General features: G+C 42.0%; 1 protein-coding gene across 2 annotated transcripts in view; it reads left to right on the forward strand.

Annotated features, from left to right (window-relative positions):
* Nucleotides 1-18,339, forward strand: part of CD109 (CD109 molecule) — a 184,274-nt gene that overhangs the window by 59,046 nt on the left and 106,889 nt on the right. For both annotated transcript variants that reach the window (XM_007516316.3, XM_060205388.1), the window contains one exon: nt 3,398-3,523. In XM_007516316.3, the coding sequence (XP_007516378.1) occupies nt 3,398-3,523 (126 nt within the window). The remainder of the gene's footprint in view (nt 1-3,397; nt 3,524-18,339) is intronic.

An 18,339-nucleotide genomic window follows, 5' to 3' on the forward strand; every position in this document is an offset into this window, starting at 1 on the left:
TTCAGTAGATGTTTGATGTATTTAGATGGCTTCTCATTGGGTGCATAGATGTTAATAATTGTTAAGTCCTCTTGATTGACTGATACTCTGAGCATTAATGTTCATCCTTATGTTTTTGAATTTTATTTATTTTAAAGTCTGTCATGTGAGATATGAGAGTAGCTGTGCCTGCCCTTTTTTGTGGGCCATTGGCTTGTATGATCGTTTTCCATCCTTTCACTTTGAGTCTGTGTTTGTCTTGTTGAGTTAGGTGGGTTTTCTGTTGACAGCATATTGTTGGGTTGTGTTTTCTGATCCACCTTCCTACTGTGTGCCTTTTAATAGGTGAATTCAGGCTATTGACATTTATTGATATCATAGATTGAAGATATTTTAACACCATTATTGTTGATTTTTAGAGTGTTCTGATATGTTTTTTAAAATATTTATTTATTTTTCCTTTTTTTTGCCCTTGTTGTTTTTCATTTTTGTTGTAGTTATTATTGTTGTTATTGATGTCATCGTTGTTAGATAGGACAGAGAGAAATGGAGAGAGGAGGGGAAGACAGAGAGGGGGAGAAAAAAATAGACACCTGAAGACCTGCTTAACTGCCTATGAAGCGACTCCCCTGCAGGTGGGGAGCCAGGGGCTCAAACTGGGATCCTTGTGCTTCGTGTATCACATGCACTTAACCCGCTGTGTTACTACTGCCCGACTCCTGATATATGGCTTATTTATGGTGGTCTGATTGTTTATAGGAGACCTTCCAGAACTTCTTTCAGGGCAGACTTGGTGATAGTTGATTCTTTCAACTGTTGCTTGTCTGAGGAGGTTTATATGCCTCCATGTAGTCTAAATGACACTCTAGCAGGATACAGTAGTCTTGGTTGAAAGCCTTTCTCATTGGGCACTCAGTAGATATCTTGCCATTCCCTTCTGGCTTGTAGTGTTTGTGTGGAGAAGCCTGCTGCCAATCTTACGAGTTTTCCTCTCTAGGTGACTCTTTGTTTTTCACTTGCAGCCTTCAGAATCCTTTCTTTATCTTTATTCCTTTCCATTCTAAATAGGATGTATCTCGGTGTCTTTAAGTCTAGATTAATTCTGTTTGGGACCTTCTGGGCTTCTTGAACCTTTATGTTTTTGATGTTGTCTACACTAGAGAAGTTCTCAGCTATTATGTCCTTAAGAATGCTTTCTTCCTCTCCCTCTCTTTCTTCCTCTGGTAAGCCAATAATGCATATAGTGTTTCTTTTGAAGTCATCCCATACGTCTCTGTTGTTGTTTTCAGTATCTCTTAATCTCTTTTTGAGATCTCTTAATTCTTTTTTAGTTGTCTCTAATTCATCCTCAATGATTCTATTTTCAGTCTCATTGATTCTATTCTCTCTCCCTTCTACTGTTTTCTGGAGTTCATCTATTTTGTTTCCCTGTTCTGACACTGTTTTAGCTTGTTCAGCTAGTTGTGTTCTTAGTTCAGCTATTTCAGCTTTCATCTCTCTAATAACCTTGAGATAATTAGTGTTTTCTTCCAGAGTCTCATTTGTTGTTTCTGCATTTCTGATGACAATTCTTTGAAACTCTTTACTCACTCCTGTGACTATTTCCTTAACTAGCATTGGATGTTGACCTCATTATTTTGTGCTTGAACCTTTGAGGGTCTTTTAGCTGGACTTTTGTCCTGATTAATTTCTCCAATATTTCTTCTTGTTGGTTTAACCATTTTATATATTATGTTATGAGTTCCTTCTCTCAGTACTTTCCAAATTACTGATTACTCTTACCTGGATTGACTTGTGTCTAAGTAAGGTACTAAAAGAGTTCACAGTTGTAGAAATTAGCAGTTCTTTTAATATTATTGCAATCTCTGAGTTGGAGCACAGTGGCTGTTAAAGCTTCTTTTGTTATTTTTCTTCCCTGTAGGCTATGGGAGCCTGAGGGCTTATAAACTATAATATAAGTAGGCTTCTTAGCTTAATCACCACTCAAGACCAAGAGATAAAGATGGGTGGGGGAGAGATAATACAGTGGTTATGCAAAGAGAGTCTCACACCCCAAGGATCCAAAGCTCTGGACTCAATTCAGCTGTCTGCACTGCTGGGCCTTGTGAGTTTCTAAACAATTTCTGTTTATAGTCTGTAGGTTCTGAGGCAATTATTCTCCATATTCTCACCAGGAGAACAATGTGAAAAGGCTCTTACCATACAGCCCCACTGCTAGGCCACTGAGGTGTAGATCTTCTCCTGAGTTTCCTGGTCATTTCTCTGTACCCCGATGTCTGAGGAGGGAGGCCTCCCCCGTGCTGCTCCAGCCTCTGAGGCAGTAGCAATGGAGACTCAAAGTTGCATTTGATGCATAATAGCTGAGAGTCTAAGGGGAGTCCTCTTTTCCCTTCAGTAGTCTTTCTGTTTGTAAAACAGATTGAAGGTGGTACCTCAACCTGTAAACTGCCAGTCTGTTACCAGCCACTCAGGAGTGTAAATGGGCTTTATTTCCAGGAATCTCTCCTTAGGCTCCTCTCTGTCCACTAGCCCCATGTGCTTGCACTCACTCACTGGTGATTTGGTAGGTTCCCAAGTTGTTCTAGTCCAGTTTTGTTGAGGTCTCAGGTGATCTCCTTTGATATTCCTAGTTGAAAGTGGAAAGGAGAGGAGAGAAACACAGCTGCTGCTGCTCTGTAGCCCCACCTCTGGAAGTCCCCTGAACTGTACCTATCTTATCTCACAATCTTGTCGACCATTATTTTAAATCACTAATAATAATAACAAGATGGCAGAGGACCCTAGTGGGGGTTGTATTGTGGTGTGGAAAACTAAGAAATGTTATGCATGTACAAACTATGGTATTTACTGTCAAATGTAAAACAGTAATCCCCCAATAAAGAAAGAAATCAAAAGAGGATCCTGACCACAAAAAAAGAAATAATAAGGTGGGGGCGATAGCATAATGGTGATGCCAGCAGACTTTTATGCCTGAGGCTCCAAAGTATTAAGTTCAATCCCCCGCACCTCCACAAGCCAGAGCTGAGCAGTACTCTGATGTTTCTGTCTCTGTCTCTCTCAAAAATAAAATAGATAAAATACTTAAAAATAAAAGAAATAATAATAAGTTGAAAAAATAAGAAGACACAAAGCAGAACTTGAACTGGGTTGGTATATTGCACCAAAGTAAAGGACTCTGGGTTGGGGGAGGGGGGAGGATTCAGCTCCTGGAACACTGTGGCAGAGGGGGCCTAGAAGAGGGTGAATTGTTCTGTGGAAAACTGAGAAATGTATTTTACTGTTGACTGTAAACCATTAATCCCCCCAATAAAGAAAAAAATATTTCTGTGACATATTTTTGATAGGCTAAAAGTTTGTGTGTACTTGCCTTTAAAAGTTAATGTTAAAAAAAAGTCAATGTCCATGGTATTTATTACAGGACCCAAAGTCAAATCTAATTCAGCAGTGGTTGTCGGAACAAAATGATCTCGGAGTCGTTTCCAAAACTTTTCAATTATCTTCTCATCCAATACTTGGTGACTGGTCCATTCAAGTTCAAGTGAATGTGAGTATAAATCTCTATTATTTGGGGGAGTGTTATAACATGTAACTAGGCCAGGTGGGGAAATCTCTCTGCCTCTTTCTCTTTTTTTTTTTTTTTGCTTCCAGGGTCATAGCTAGGGCTCACTGCTGGCACTACAAATCCACTGCTCCTAGCAGCCATTTTTCCATTTTATTGGATAACACAGAGAGAAGTTGAGAGGGGAGGGAAAGATAGGGAGAGAGAGAGAGAGAGAGAGAGAGAGAGACACCTGCAGACCTGCTTCACTGCTTGTGAAAAATCCCCACTGTAGGTGGAAAGCAGGGGCTAGCTAGAACTTAGATCCTTGTGTTTAGTGCTGTGGTGTGCCACTGCCTGGCCCTGGTGGGGAAATAATTTCCAAAGTCATTTATTCAATGAATAAAAAAGATTAATCTGAACGTCTAGTCAATTTAGGCGGTTTATTTTTCACTTACTATGCTGATTGATCATGGGAATAAATTTGTAATAACATTTGGGTTTTTAACCAATGTTGCTTTTTTTTATAATGAGATATTTGAAGAGTCAGCCATTTGGTATTTTAGTATTAAACATTATAAATCATTAAATGAGGGTTATTTTACTCACTGCATGCATTGAGAATTTTGAAATTAGTAAACACATAGCCATTATCTAGAAAGCCTTATGTATCAGAATAATGACTTCTATAACTACTATATTCTTAGTTTTAAAATGTGTCTTTGAAATAAAGCCTCGTGAGAACTGTGGTGGTTATTTTTGGTGGGGGGCACAGAACTTTGTTGGTGGATATGGTGTGGAATTATACCCTGTAATCTTATAATCTCTTTTTTAAAAATTATTATCTTTATTTATTTATTGGATAGAAAAGGCAGAACTCAAGAGGGAAAGGGAGAGAGGGAGGGAGGGAGGGAGAGAGAGAGAAAAAGAGAGAGAGAGGAGAGAGGCTCCTGCAACCCTGCTTCACCACTCATGAAACTTTCCCCCTGCAGATGGGGACTGGGGGGTTGAACCAGGGTCCTTGTGCACTCAACCAGGTGTGCCACTACCTAGCCCCAATCTCACAGTCTTGTAAATCATTATTAATTGCAAATAGAAAATGCCTTGGGGGGGGGGGAAGACTTCAAATGGCCATATCAGACTTCTGTCTCCTAATCTTTTCTCCCCCACGTTTTCACTTTCTTGGTTAGTCACTTACTCATTAACAGCATAGGAACATTAAGATGCTCTCACCTCTCTACTTCAGTTTTTCTCTTGTGCATAACTGTGGGATCTTTTCCAGTATGCCTTTGGATTTATTAAAAATATATAGTCATAGAGGGCCTGGCAGTGGCACAGCAGATTAAGCAAACATGACGCAAAGTGCAAGGACCAGTGTAAGGATCCCGGTTTGAGCCCCGGCTCCCCACCTGCAGTCGGGTGGTGAGTGTCACTTCACGAGCAGTGTAGCAAGTCTGCAGGTGTCTGTCTTTCTCTCCCTGCTCTCTGTCTCTCCTCCTCTCTCGATTTCTCTTTGTCCTATCCAACAACAGCAGCAGTAGCAGCAACAATAATAGCAACAACAATGGAAAAAATATTGTCACCAGGAGCAGAGAAATTGTAGTGTAGACACTTAACCCTCGCCATACCCCTGGAGTTAAAAAAATATATATATATGTATATATATATTCATAAATAAGAACTTTAAAAGAGTTTTTATTTTTTAAACATTAAAAAATGTACTTTATGAGACAGAAAGACCAAACTGTTCCAGCATATGTGGTGCTAGGAATCAAACCTGGTGCCTCCACAAGCAAGCCCTGTGCTCTAACCACTGACTGCTCAAAATAGGTCTCTTCAAACAGGGTTTCTCAAGGTCAGGGAGCTAGCACAGTGGTCATTATTCAAAATGACTTTTCATGCCTGAGGCTACAAAACTCAATCTCAGGTACGACCATAAGGCAGAGTTAAACAGTGCTTTGGTAGAAAACAAAACGAAACACATCCAACAAACAGGGTTTCTTACCATTGACATTGTGGACAAAATTTCTTGGCTGTGGTCGCATTGTAGAATACTTAGCAGCACTTCTGACCTCCGCTAGATGCCAGAAACAGTTTTTCCTTCTCCCTAAGTGGTAACAGCCAAATACATCTCTCCTCCTCCTCTTCTGAGATCGCTGTATAAGAAAGGGTCATCGTTCATTAGCTGAACACCTGAGATGAAAGTGTCACATTCTGAATAAATTAAACATTTCTTTGATTTTTGTTTTTCTTGTTTTGGGCAGCAGGGTGGTGGTGGTGACACATTTTAGAAGCAGGATTAATTCCATTAAGTCGGCTTTTTTTTTTTTTTTTAAGATTTTAAAAAAATATTTATTCATTTACTTATTTGTTTCCTTTTTGTTGTCCTTGTTTTTATTGTTGTAGTTATTATTGTTGATGCCATCGTTGTTGGATAGGACAGAGAAAAATGGGAAGAGGAGGGGAAGACGGGGCGGGGGGAGAGAAAGATAGACACCTGCAGACCTGCTTCACTGACTGTGAAGTGACTCCCCTGAAGGTGGGGAGCGGGGGCTCGAACAGGGATCCTTATGACTCCCCTGCAGGTGCAGAGCGAAGGCTCGAACCGGGATCCTTACTCCACGTGCGCTTAACCCACTGCGCTACCGCCCAACTCCCCTCCGCTCGTGTTTTATGAGCGACTGGTGTTTTATGAGCATCTGCATGAAGATGGAGAGCACAGTTGGCCACAGAAAAGTTGTGCCATAGAGGGGAGACAGACAGGAAATGAGAGGTGCTACAGATAGGAAGTAGGATACCTCAGAATATGTGTCGGGTGTTAAGGAACCTAGAGCATGGAATGGTGGACTATATAGAGAGAACAAAGGGGGGGGGGTCGGCTGGTAGCACACCTGGTTGAGTGCACATGTCACTATGTGCAAGGACCCAGGTTTGAGCCCCTGGCTTCCACTTGCAGGGGGAAAGCTTTGTGAGTGGTGAAGCAGTGCTGTAGGTGTGTCTGTTTCTCTCCCTCCCGATCTCCCCTTAACCTCTTTATTTCTGACCGTCTCTATCCAATAAATAAATAGAGATAACAACAATAACAAAAAATACCGGGATGGTATTTTTCTTTTCTTTTTATCTTTATTTATTTATTGGATAGAGACAACCAGAAATTGAGAAGGAAGGGGGTGATAGGAACAGAGAGAGACACCTGCAGCCCTGCTTCATCACTCGCAAAGCTTTTCCCTTGCAGGTGGGGGCTGGGGGTTCGAACCTGGGTCCTTGAGCACTGTAACATGTGCACTCGACCAGATGCACCACCGCTCAGCCCCTGGATGGTCTTTTTCTCTGTTATTAGCTTTTGTCCTTATGGGATCCCCGCCCGCCCTCCACAAGTCGCTTGAGCTGATGGCCAGCACTACGAATCCACTCCAGGCAGCCATTTTTGTCCCCATTTTATTGGATAGGACAGAGAGAATTTGAGAGGGGAGGGGGAGATAAGAGAAGGAGAGAGAAAAACAGACACCTGAAGCCCTACTCCACCGATTGTGAAATGTCCCAGCTGCAACTGGGGAGCGGGACCATCACCACCTGGCCCCTCCTCCTGGGAATCCTCTTAACTGGCCTAACTCCTGTAGGCATTTGGCTGTGTGACTTGGTTTCTTCACACACTTTTTTTTTTTTTTTTTGTCTCTATCCCTGCGTCTCTGTGACCTAGTGCAGTGCAAGGCCATAGACATGCAAGGATAAACAGACAAAAGTTCTATGTACAAAGTATATTTGTATAAATAAATATAATTTATCAAGTGAATATTTTATATTTTTATTAGTGATTATTTTATTTAGTGGATAGACACAGAGAGAAACTGAGATGAAAAGAATATATATTATATATATATATAATATATATTCATATGTATATGAACTTGTGCAGCACTGCGTTATCACCCATGAAGCTTCCTTCCCCTGCAGGTGGGGACCGCAGCCTTGAACCTGGATCCTTGTGCATGGTGATGTGTGTGCCCTACCACGTGTGCTGTCACCCTGCCCCATAAATGCATATTTTAAAGCTATTGGTGTGAACTAAGTGTAGTTTCCCCTTTCCACATTTTACAGAGCATCTATTTTAAGACAAATATTCATTAGGTGCTTATTGACAAGTCCCCTTTCCTCAGGATTACAGTAGGCAGATAAAGTCACAAAAAATTGGTCTGTACATTGGGTAATTTGATGTTCCTCTGTATCGTGCAAGAGCTTTCCTCAGGTGAGAGGACCTTAAGGCACAAAACTAGTGAAAACTAAGTTGCTTTATTAAAAGAATGAATTCTTCTTGCGCCACCAGGGGTCAGTATAATCAAAGAAATTCTATGAGAAGCAAAGCCTGTCCTGGTCTGGGTTTTTCTCTCTCCTTGATTTCTGCACAATTTTCAATGACAGTGGAGGAAATATACTTATTATTTAAATAGTTTGCCCTCAGAGATTTTGTTTTTCTTTGCTGAAGGTCATTCTCAGTATAAATTCCGGAGTGGGGAAAATATTTGCTGTCTGGAGTGTGTTTTGAAATCTCATTTTATTTCCAGAAGAAACTATACAAGGGGCCAGGTGGTGGTACCTGGTTGAGCACATGTTACAGTGCGTAGGACCTGAGTTCGAGCCCCCATCCCCACCTGCAGGGGAAAAGCTTTGCAAGTGGCGAAGCAGGGCTGTAGGTGTCTCTTTGTCTCTCTCTCCCACTCCCCTTCCCTCTCGATTTCTGGCTGAAATATATATATATATATATATATACATATATATATATATATATATATATACATATATATATATATATATATTTTTTTTTTTTTCTTTTTTCAAGTTCATGTGTTTCAATTCTCTGTATTCCATTTATGACTGAAATCTTTCCATAGTTGTCCTTTCTTCTTCTTGTTCCCTTTCAGATAAGAGAAATGCCTAAAGTCAGCTTTCTCAGGTGTTTTTAGAATCTCTTCCTTCTCAGTAATGGTACAAACACAAAAGTTCCTTACCACAGAAGCTCCTGGCTTGACATTTTACTTGTATTTTGAAGCACCTATTTGACAAGCACTGACTGATAGATGTATACCCACAGCCAGGAATATTTTAATCTGTTCCACTAAGAGGCAATGTTGGGCCACTGAAAAAATTATGGCAGTGGGGACAGGCTCCCTGATTTCTCCTTCTCCTTCTCCTCCTTCATTTTCTTCTTCATGAGAATGAGAGAGGAGGGAGAGAGAAAGAACCGGTTCACTTCTCAGCTCTGGTATAAAGTGGTGCCAGGAAGTGAACCCCGTTGCTTCTGGAGCCCCAAATGTTCCAGCTGGTTCTGTGACAGGCTGAGCTCACCCTCACCCCCTGATGTGCTCTTTGAACTCTATGAAGACGAGAATCTAGCTCTCTAGGCTACTAGTGCATTCTGACACCCTTTAGCTATGCATTCAGATTTTTTTTTTTTTCCTGGGGGGTGGTGGTGTCTGTCTTTTCACAACAGCTTCTCTGGTGAGTTAAATGCCTGACTAATGTGGCGACCACTGCCCTAGATAACCTGTGGGCTTGCTGGTGTAACTGACCACAAGTACAGGTACACACATCAAGTTCACTATTTTAGAAAGAGTTTTTAAATTTATTTCCATGATAGAGGGCACCTCTCTTGCTAATGTGGTACCTGGAGATTAAACCTAGGGTCTCACACGTGCAAGTCCTGTGCTCTCGCTGCTGCCCTCTCCCCTCCCCTCCCTGCGCCCTGTTTTAATATTTAATTGGGCAGTTCATTTGGCAATAATTAACATATGGGTGTGTAGCTGGCACCACTGCCCATTTCTCATCTCACTCCGAAGCTGGTGTTGAGCAGGGTGGGCACCAGGGTAGGGCATGCTAGTTTCAAGGCTTGAGAATGTTCACTTGGAGCTCTATCTAACTGAAACAGGGGTGTCTTATACCCATAATGTAACTCAGAAGCCACTTGTGAGATAACTCAATAATTGTTTCAAGGCTTGGGACTGTTCTTTTGGTGAAGTGAGTCCTGGGTGTCCTTTTTAAAAAATTTTTTTTGTATTTATTTATTTATTTATTTATTTGCCTTTTGTGGCCCTTGTTATTTTTGATTGTTGTTGTAGTGATTACTGTTGTTGTTATTGATGTCATCGTTGTTGGATAGGACAGAGAGAAGTGGAGAGAGGAGGGGAAGACAAGAGAGGGGGAGAGAAAGATGCCTGCAGACCTGCTTCACTGCTTGTGAAGTGACTTCCCTGCAGGTGGGGAGCCGGGGGCTGGAACCGGGATTCTTACGAGGGTCCTTGCGCTTTACTCCACGTGCACTTAATACTGCCCGACTCCTGGATGTCTTTTTTTTCCTAAAAAAATATTTATTTTAATGAAATAGAGAGGCAAGAGATACCAGAACGCTGCTCAGCTCTAGCTTATGGTAGTACCGGGGATTGAACATCAGACATGAAAGTCTCTTGCATAACCATCATGTTGTCTCCCCTGCCCGTGAGATTCTTTTATACATGATGTAACTCAGGAGCTGTCAGTGTGATTTGTTCTTTTGTTCCTAACAATTCTTTCTGAATTCACTGGAGTCAGCTGCTGAGGAGAGGTTAAGGAAGGGTTGCCAGGATCTTGCCTTTTATTTTTTACTTTTATTATTTATTTATTTATTTATTTTTTAATAGCTACTTGGAATGTTTCTGATCTTCCTGGTTGGCCTTACTGCTCAGCTCTTGGCTGGGTCAGTTTGCTTCCACTGTCAGGTTTGTCTGGGTCTGTTAGTCCTTTGTACAAGACCCTATCTTTGGATGGCTCTGTCCTTGAAACGCTCCACAAGTAGCAACTGCTCTCCCCACCCCCCACCCCAGCCCCTTGCTTGTGATGAAAACTTAACAGGAAGCCCAGAGGACACCATGACAGGTCAGGAAGCAGTGGCAGCCTCTCTGGAATGTGGATATAGCTTCCAGAAAGCTAGTCTCTTCTTAAGAGTGATTGTTTTGGGAAAGACTTCAAGTTCTTGCAGATGTGGCTGGGGGAAAGAGAGGAAAGAGAGAGAGAGAGAGAGAGAGAGAGAGAGTGAGAGACCGTAGAGTTTTGACTTGAGAGTATCAGCTTTTAGAGTTTAATTTAAATTTTTTAATTTATTTTTACCTACCTGGGTTTTACCAGCACAACTCCTTGTCCCATTGGTCATTTTACTGCCTTCCTGATAGAAAGTGAGAGAGAGAGGCAAATATGGATGGGGGCGAGGAGGAGGGGAGACACCACAGCACTGCTCTACCAGTTGTGAAGTTTCCTGCTCGAGCCCAGGTCCTTGTGCATGGTAACGTGTGCACTGTACTAAGTAATGCTTCTGTTACCCCACAGTTCTGGTTATTATTATTATTTATATTTATTTATTTCCCCTTTTGTTGCCCTTGTTTCTTTTTTATTGTTGTTGTAGTTATTATTGTTGTTATTGATGTCATCATTGTTAGACAGGACAGAGAGAAATGGAGAGAGGAGGTGAAGACAGAGAGGGGAAGAGAAAGACAGACACCTGCAGACCTGCTTCAACACCTAGCGACACCTCTGCAGGTGGGAAGCCAGACGCTCAAACTGGGATCCTTACGCGGGTCCTTGCGCTTTGCACCACGTGCGCTTAACCTGCTGTGCTATCGCCCGACTCCCTATTATTATTTTTAAAAACATATATTTATTTGGATATATAAAGAGCTCAACAAACTCAGCAGCAATAGCAGCAGCAGCAACAACAAAATGTCCCCATCCATAAGTGGGGAGAGGACATGAACCAAAGAGATCCAAAAAGCCAACAGCCATATGAAAAAATGCTTCAAGTCATTAGAGAAATGCAAATAAGACAACACTGAGCTACCACTTCACTCCTGTGAGAATGTCATATAGCAGAAAGGATAGTAACAACAGATACTAGAGGGGGCTGGGTGGTGTACACAGTTGGTTGAGTACACAGGTTATAGTGATCAAGGACCCAAGTTCGAGCCCCCAGTCCCCGTATGCGGGGGGGGGGGGAAGCTTTGCGAGTGGTGAAGCAGGGCTGCTGGTGTCTCTCTATCTCTTTTCCTCTCTATCACCCCCTTCCCTCTAGATTTCTGGCTGTCTCTATCTAATAAATAAAGATGATAAAAAAATAAAAATCACAAATATTAGAGAGGTTGCATTGCTGGTGGGAATGTAAATTTGTCCAACTCCTGTGCAGAGCAGTCTGGAGAACTCTTAGAGGGCTAGAAATGGACCTACCCTATGACCTGGAAATTTCTCTCCTGGGGATATGTTCTTTTTTTTTTTTTTTGCTTCCAGGCTTATTGCTGGGGCTTTGTGCATGCACCATGAACCCACTGCTCCTGGAGGCTATTTTTTCCCCCTTTTGTTGTCCTGGTTGTTTTATCGTTGTTGTAATTATTATTATTGTTTTTATTGCTGTCGTTGTTGTTGGATAGGTCAGAGAGAAATGGAGGAGGGGAAGACAGAGGGGGAGAGAAAGACACACACCTGCAGCAACTCTCCTGTAGATAGGGAGCTGGGGGCTCAAACTGGGATCCTTTAGCGGGTCCTTGCGCTTTGTGCCATGTGCACTTAACCTGCTGTGCTTAACTCGACTCCCCCTGGGGATATATTCTAAGGAAGCAAACACACACATCCAAAAACATCTGTTTATACTTAAGTTCATTGCGGCACAACTTGTAATAGCCAAAACCTGGAAGCACTGCAGGTGTCCAACAACAGATGAGTGGCTGAGCAAGTTGTGGTCTATATACACAATGGAATACTACTCACCTATTAAAAATAGTGAATTCACCTTCTTCACCTCATCTTGGATGGAGCTTGAAGGAATCATGCTAAGTGAGGTAAGTCAGAAAGAGAAGGATGAATATGGGATGATCTCACTCATAGACAGAAGTCAAAGTAAAACTTGGACTGGTTCTGGTGTATTGCATCAAAGCAAAGGACTCGGTGGGGGGTGGGATGGGGGTAAGGAAAGGTTTTCAGGTCCTGGGTGCATGATGGTGGAGGAGGACCTAGGTTGGGGGTGAGAGTGTTTTGCAGAAAACTGAGAAACTTTACGAATGTACCAATAATTGTATGTACTGTAAACCATTAATTCCCCCCCCCCAATAATAATAAATACTACGACTGTGCGAAATGAAATAAGTAAAGGGTGAAAGTCAACTACCAGATGGTCTTGTTCATATATAGAATATAGATGACTAAAGCAAGTGAAGTTGCAACAAACAAACAAACAAAAACCAAACCAAACTTTGATTGTGAGAACTGTGGTGATGGGGAGGAGGGGCACAGGAGTCTGGGGGAGGCCATGGTGACTTCTACCTACTATGCATAGGTGTGAAAGTATACCCCTGAAATCATATGATTTTTTTGAAAACACAGTTAAATCACCAGTGAAAATAACATTGAGAATATACGGTGGCTTTATTTACAACTTAGTGACATTTTTTTTTTGAGGTGAGGAACTCTTATTTTAATAATTTTCATATTTACTCAGTCTGCTATAGTATTTGGTCTGTCAGAGGAACTTATTCATGTTGACGGTGTGAAAGAATGAGTGAGTCAAGTGAATGAACAGTTCCTCCTGGCCCACTGCTACTGATGATTATCCTTTGAGGTATTTAGTCTTTGACATACAGTCCTGCTCTTCTGTTACAATTTAGTAGAAAAATATATATTTTTAATTTTTATTTATAAAAAGGAAACACTGACAAAACCATAGGATAAGAGGGGTACAACTCCACACAATTTCCACCATCAGAACTCCGTATCCCATCCCCTCTTCCTGATAGCTTTCCTATTCTTTAACCCTCTGGGAGTATGGACTCAAGGTCATTGTGGGATGCAGAAGGTGGAAGGTCTGCTTCTGAAATTGCTTCCCCGCAGAACATGGGCGTTGACAGGTTGATCCATACTCCCAACCTGTCTCTCTCTTTCCCTAGTGGGGCGGGGCTTTGGGGAATTGGGGCTCCAGGACACATTGGTGGAGTTGTCTGCCCAGGGAAGTCTGGTTGGCATCATGCTAGCATCTGGAACCTGGTGGCTGAAAAAAAGAGTTAACATATAGAGCCAAACAAATTGACTAAGAAATATTTTTTATTATTATATTTATTTATTTATTGGATAGAGGTAGCCAGAAATTGAGAGGAAGCGGGGGGAGGCAGAGAGGGAGAGACAAAGAGACACCTTCAGCCTTGCTTCACGGCTTGTGAAGCTTTTCCCTTTCAGGTGGGGACCGGGGGCTTGAACTCGGGTCATTGTGCACTGTAACATGCACTCAACCACGTGTGCCACCACCCGGCCCCAATATACCTGTGGTGGTGTGCATTTTAATGTTGGACTGTAAGTTAATTTACAAGAGGATTTCTTTTTTTGCTATTGTCATTTTATTTATTTTAAATGCTTTTTTTTTTTTTTAAACTTTTCTTTATTTATTGGATAGAGACAGCCAGAAATCAAGAGGGAAAGGGGTGATAGAGAGGGAAAGAGACAGAGAGACACCTTCAGCACTGCTTTACTACCTGCAAAAGTTTTCCCCCTGCAGGTGGGGACTGGGGGCTCGAACCTGGGTCTTTGTGTATTATAATGTTCACTCAACCAGGTGTGCCACCACTCGGCCCTGCCATTTTATTTTTAATTAGCAGTTGAACATTGTTTTACAAAATTATCAGATTTCAGGTGTATTTTCTTTTTTTAAAAAAGATTTTATTTATTAGTGAGAAAGATAGGAGGAGAGAGAGAAAGAACCAGATATCACTCTGGTACATGTGCTGCGGGGGATGGAACTCTGGACCTCATGCTTGAGAGTCCAATGCTTTATCCACTGCACCACCTTCTGGACCACACAGGTGTATTTTCATACCGACATATGATAATGAGACCAAGATTCTGAGTGCTTGTCTGCCCCCCTACTTCCCAGTCGCCTTCCTTCCCTCCATCCCTCCCTCTGTCCCAGTAACTTGAGCTTCAACCTTCATTTTGTTTAAGTCAGTCCAGTTATCTCTCCCTGCCCCCTTTTGCTCATTTGCTTTAGTCATTTACTGATATATTCCACACACAAGCGAAGCCATTCCTTAGTTATCCGTTGTCCTATTCACCTCTTAGTCCACTCAGCACACTCACCTCTATTTCCATTAGTTTTGTTTCAAATGATACAGTCTCATCTTTTTTAAATTGTAGAGCAGTGTTCTCCAGTATACATACCCCACAACTTCTTTTTCCAGCTGTCATTGGGCACTTAGGCTGTTTTCATATTTTGGCTACTGTGAACCGTGCAGTTACGAACTTAGACGTGCGTGCACACTTTCGAATTATTATAGGTGGTGCATATGTCCTTTCAAATTGGTGCTTCCTTGTTCTTTGAATAAATGCCTAGAAATGGCATTGCTGGGTCATAAAGTATTTCCATGTTTATTTGTTTAAGTATTCTCCAAAGTGCTCTTATCTGGTAAGGGATTGTTATCAAAACTTTACAAAGTAATCAAACAGCTCAACAACAAGACAACAAACAGCACAATTATAAAATGGGCAAATGATCTGAAGAGAAAGTTTTCTAGAAAAGAGATAACACATGACTGACACAGACATACGAAAAAATGTTCCACATCACTTATCTTTAGAGAATTGCCAATCAAAACTACAATGAGTTGCCCCCTATTTTTTAATTTTAATTTTAATTTTTAATTTCTTTACTTATAAAATTGAAACCCTGACAAGGCCATAGGATAAGAGGGGTAAATTTCCACCACCAGAGCTCCGTATCCCATCCCCACCCCTGATAGCTTTCCTATTCTTTAACCGCCTGGAAGTATGGACCCAGGGTCATTATGGGGTGCAGAAGGTGGAAGGTCTGGCTTCTGTAATTCCTTCCCCGCTGAACCTGGGTGTTGACAGGTCGATCCATACTCCCAGGGCTCTGAGGAAGCGGAGCTCCAGGACACATTGGTGGGGTGAGATGCCCGCTCTTTTAAGTGTGAGAGTTTCTTGAAAGTTTTTGTTGTTATTTCAGAGACTTTATCAATGTTTTTCAGAGAGAGATAGAGGCAGACTGAGGGAGAGTGAGAAGTGCATCTAAATTAGATCTTTAATGTTGGTTCCTATTTTGGAAAGGTGAGATGGTACCACTATGACAAGAAAAGTCTTGTAAAACACTTCAGCTAATAATAATAATAATAATAATAATAATAATAATAATAATAATAATACCAAAGCAAATGAAATAAGACAACAAAATTAACTCCTAGACTCATTGAAAACTGTTGTAGCTTCGGGAGGGCATGAAGTTGGGAGGAGTAGGGAGGGGCCTTTGTGGTGGAGTGGCACTGGAATTTTGGTGGTGAGTGCTGTGACATTTAAAAAAAATACTTTATTGAGGGGGCTTGGCGGTGGTACAGCGGGTTAAGGGCACATGGTGTGAAACACAGGGGCCAGCAAAAGGATCCCGGTTCGAGCCCCCGGCTCCCCACCCACAGAGGGGGTTGCTTCACAAGCAGGTCTCCAGGTGTCTATCTTTCTCTCCCTCTCTCTGTCCTCCCCATCTCTCTCGATTTCTCTCTATCCTACCCAACAACAACAGCAGCAATAACAACAACAATAACAACAGTAAAGATAACAAGGGCAACAAAGGCAAAAAAAATAGTCTCCAGGAGCAGTGGATTTGTGGTGTAGGCACCAAGCCCCAGCCATAACCCTGGAGGCAAAATAAAAAAGTATATATATATGTATGTGTATATATATATATATGTGTATATATGTATATATATATTTTTAACTGGGGGGGTTGTGTGGGGGAGCACTGGGTTAAGCGCACATAGTATGAAGTACAAGGACTCGCGCAAGGATCTTGGTTGGAGGAGGGAACGCTTCACAAGTGGTGTCTTTCTCTCTCCCTCTTTATCTCCCTCTCCCCCTCTCAATTTCTCTCTATCCTATCCAATAAATAGAAAAAAAAAATGGCTTCCAGGAGTAGTGGATTTGTAGTGCAGGTGCTGAGCCCCATCGATAACCCTGGAGGCAAAAAAAAAAAGTATTAATGCTTTGGATAGAGACTGAGAGAAATTGAAAGAGGAGAGGGGAAGACTAAGGAAGGGGAGAGAGAGAGAGAGAGAGGCACACACTCCACAGCACTGCTGATGGGGACTGGGGTTTTGGAAGTGGGTCTCTGTGTGCACTGTAATGTGTGTGCTCAACCTGGTACAACATCACCAGGCTCCTCAAGTATAGGGAATTTGAATACATATAAGGAGGTGTAAAACTACACCCCTACATTTTTTAATTTCTTTATTGGGGGGTTAATGTTTTACATTTGAAAGTAAATACTGTAGTTTGTACATGCAGAACATTTCTCAGTTTTCCACATAACAATTCAACTCCCACTAGGTCCTCTGTCATCCCTTTCTAGGACCTGTACTCTACCCCCCCCCCCCCGAGTCTTTTACTTTGGTGCAATACACCAACTCCAGTTCAGGTTCTACTTGTGTTTTCTCTTCTGGTCTTGTTTTTCAACTTCAGCCTGAGACCCCTGCATTTTTTAATAGTATTTTTTTTAGTGATGTTAAATCAATATATAAATACATAGATTAAAAATTACAGTGATGGAATCAGGTGGTGGTTCACACACTGGAGTACACACATTATTCTGTGAGGACCCAGGTTTGAGCCCCTGGTCCCCGGCTGCTTGGGTGAAGCTTCACAAGCAGTGTCATAGGGCTGCAGGTGTCTCTTTTTGTCTCTGCCTCACCCTCCCTCTCTGTCTCTATCTTATCTTCAGTACATCAGATGTTTCTTTTTTTAAAAAAAATTTTTATTTATAAAAAGGAAACATTGACAAAACCATAGGATAAGAGGGGTACAACTTCACACAGTTCCCACCACCAGACTTCTGTATCCCATCCCCTCCCCTGATAGCTTTCCTATTCTCTATCCCTCTGGGAGAATGGACCCAGGGTCATTATGGGATGCAGAAGGTGGAAGGTCTGGGTTTTGTAATTTCTTCCCCCGCTGAACATGGGCGTTGACAGGTCGATCCATACTCCCAGGCTGTCTCTCTCTTTCCCTAGTGGGGAAGGGCTCTGAGGAAGTGGAGCTCCAGGACACATTGGTGGGGTTGTCTGTCCAGGGAAGTCTGGTCAGCATCATACTAGCACAATGCCTGGCATTTCGGTGCAGCGATTCTCGGCTGAAGGGGATGGGTAATGGGATGGTTTTTTTTTGTCTGGGTTACAGACAAAACATTGTTCATTCTGGTGCAGTATCTCCTGAGTACAAACCAGGTTTCTCTCTCTTTTTTTTTTTAATTTTAATTTTTATTTATTTATTTTTTCCCCCTTTTGTTGCCCTTGTTGTTGTAGCCTCGTTGTGGTTATTATTATTGCCCTTGTTGATGCTATTCGTTGTTGGATAGGACAGAGAGAAATGGAGAGAGGAGGGGAAGACAGAGTGGGGGAGAGAAAGATAGACACCTGCAGACCTGCTTCACCGCCTGTGAAGCGACTCCCCTGCAGGTGGGGAGCCGGGGGCTCGAACCGGGATCCTTACTCCGGTCCTTGCGCTTTGCGCCACATGCGCTTAACCCACTGCGCCATCGCCCGACCCCTGGGTTTCTCTCTTTTAACTGAACCTGCAGCAGGTGCTCCTGATGTTGAGTTTGGATTGAAAACTCTTGGAGAAATATGCTACACCTGCAAATTAGTTTACGGACGCTTAGATTCTCTCTCTTTTTTAAAATTTACTGGGGATTAATGTTTTACATTTGACAGTAAATACAATAGTTTGTATATGCGTAACACTTCTCAGTTTTCCATATAATAATA

The sequence above is a fragment of the Erinaceus europaeus genome, chromosome 13, assembly GCF_950295315.1.
Source record: "Erinaceus europaeus chromosome 13, mEriEur2.1, whole genome shotgun sequence".
Classification (NCBI taxonomy): Eukaryota; Metazoa; Chordata; class Mammalia; order Eulipotyphla; family Erinaceidae; genus Erinaceus; species Erinaceus europaeus.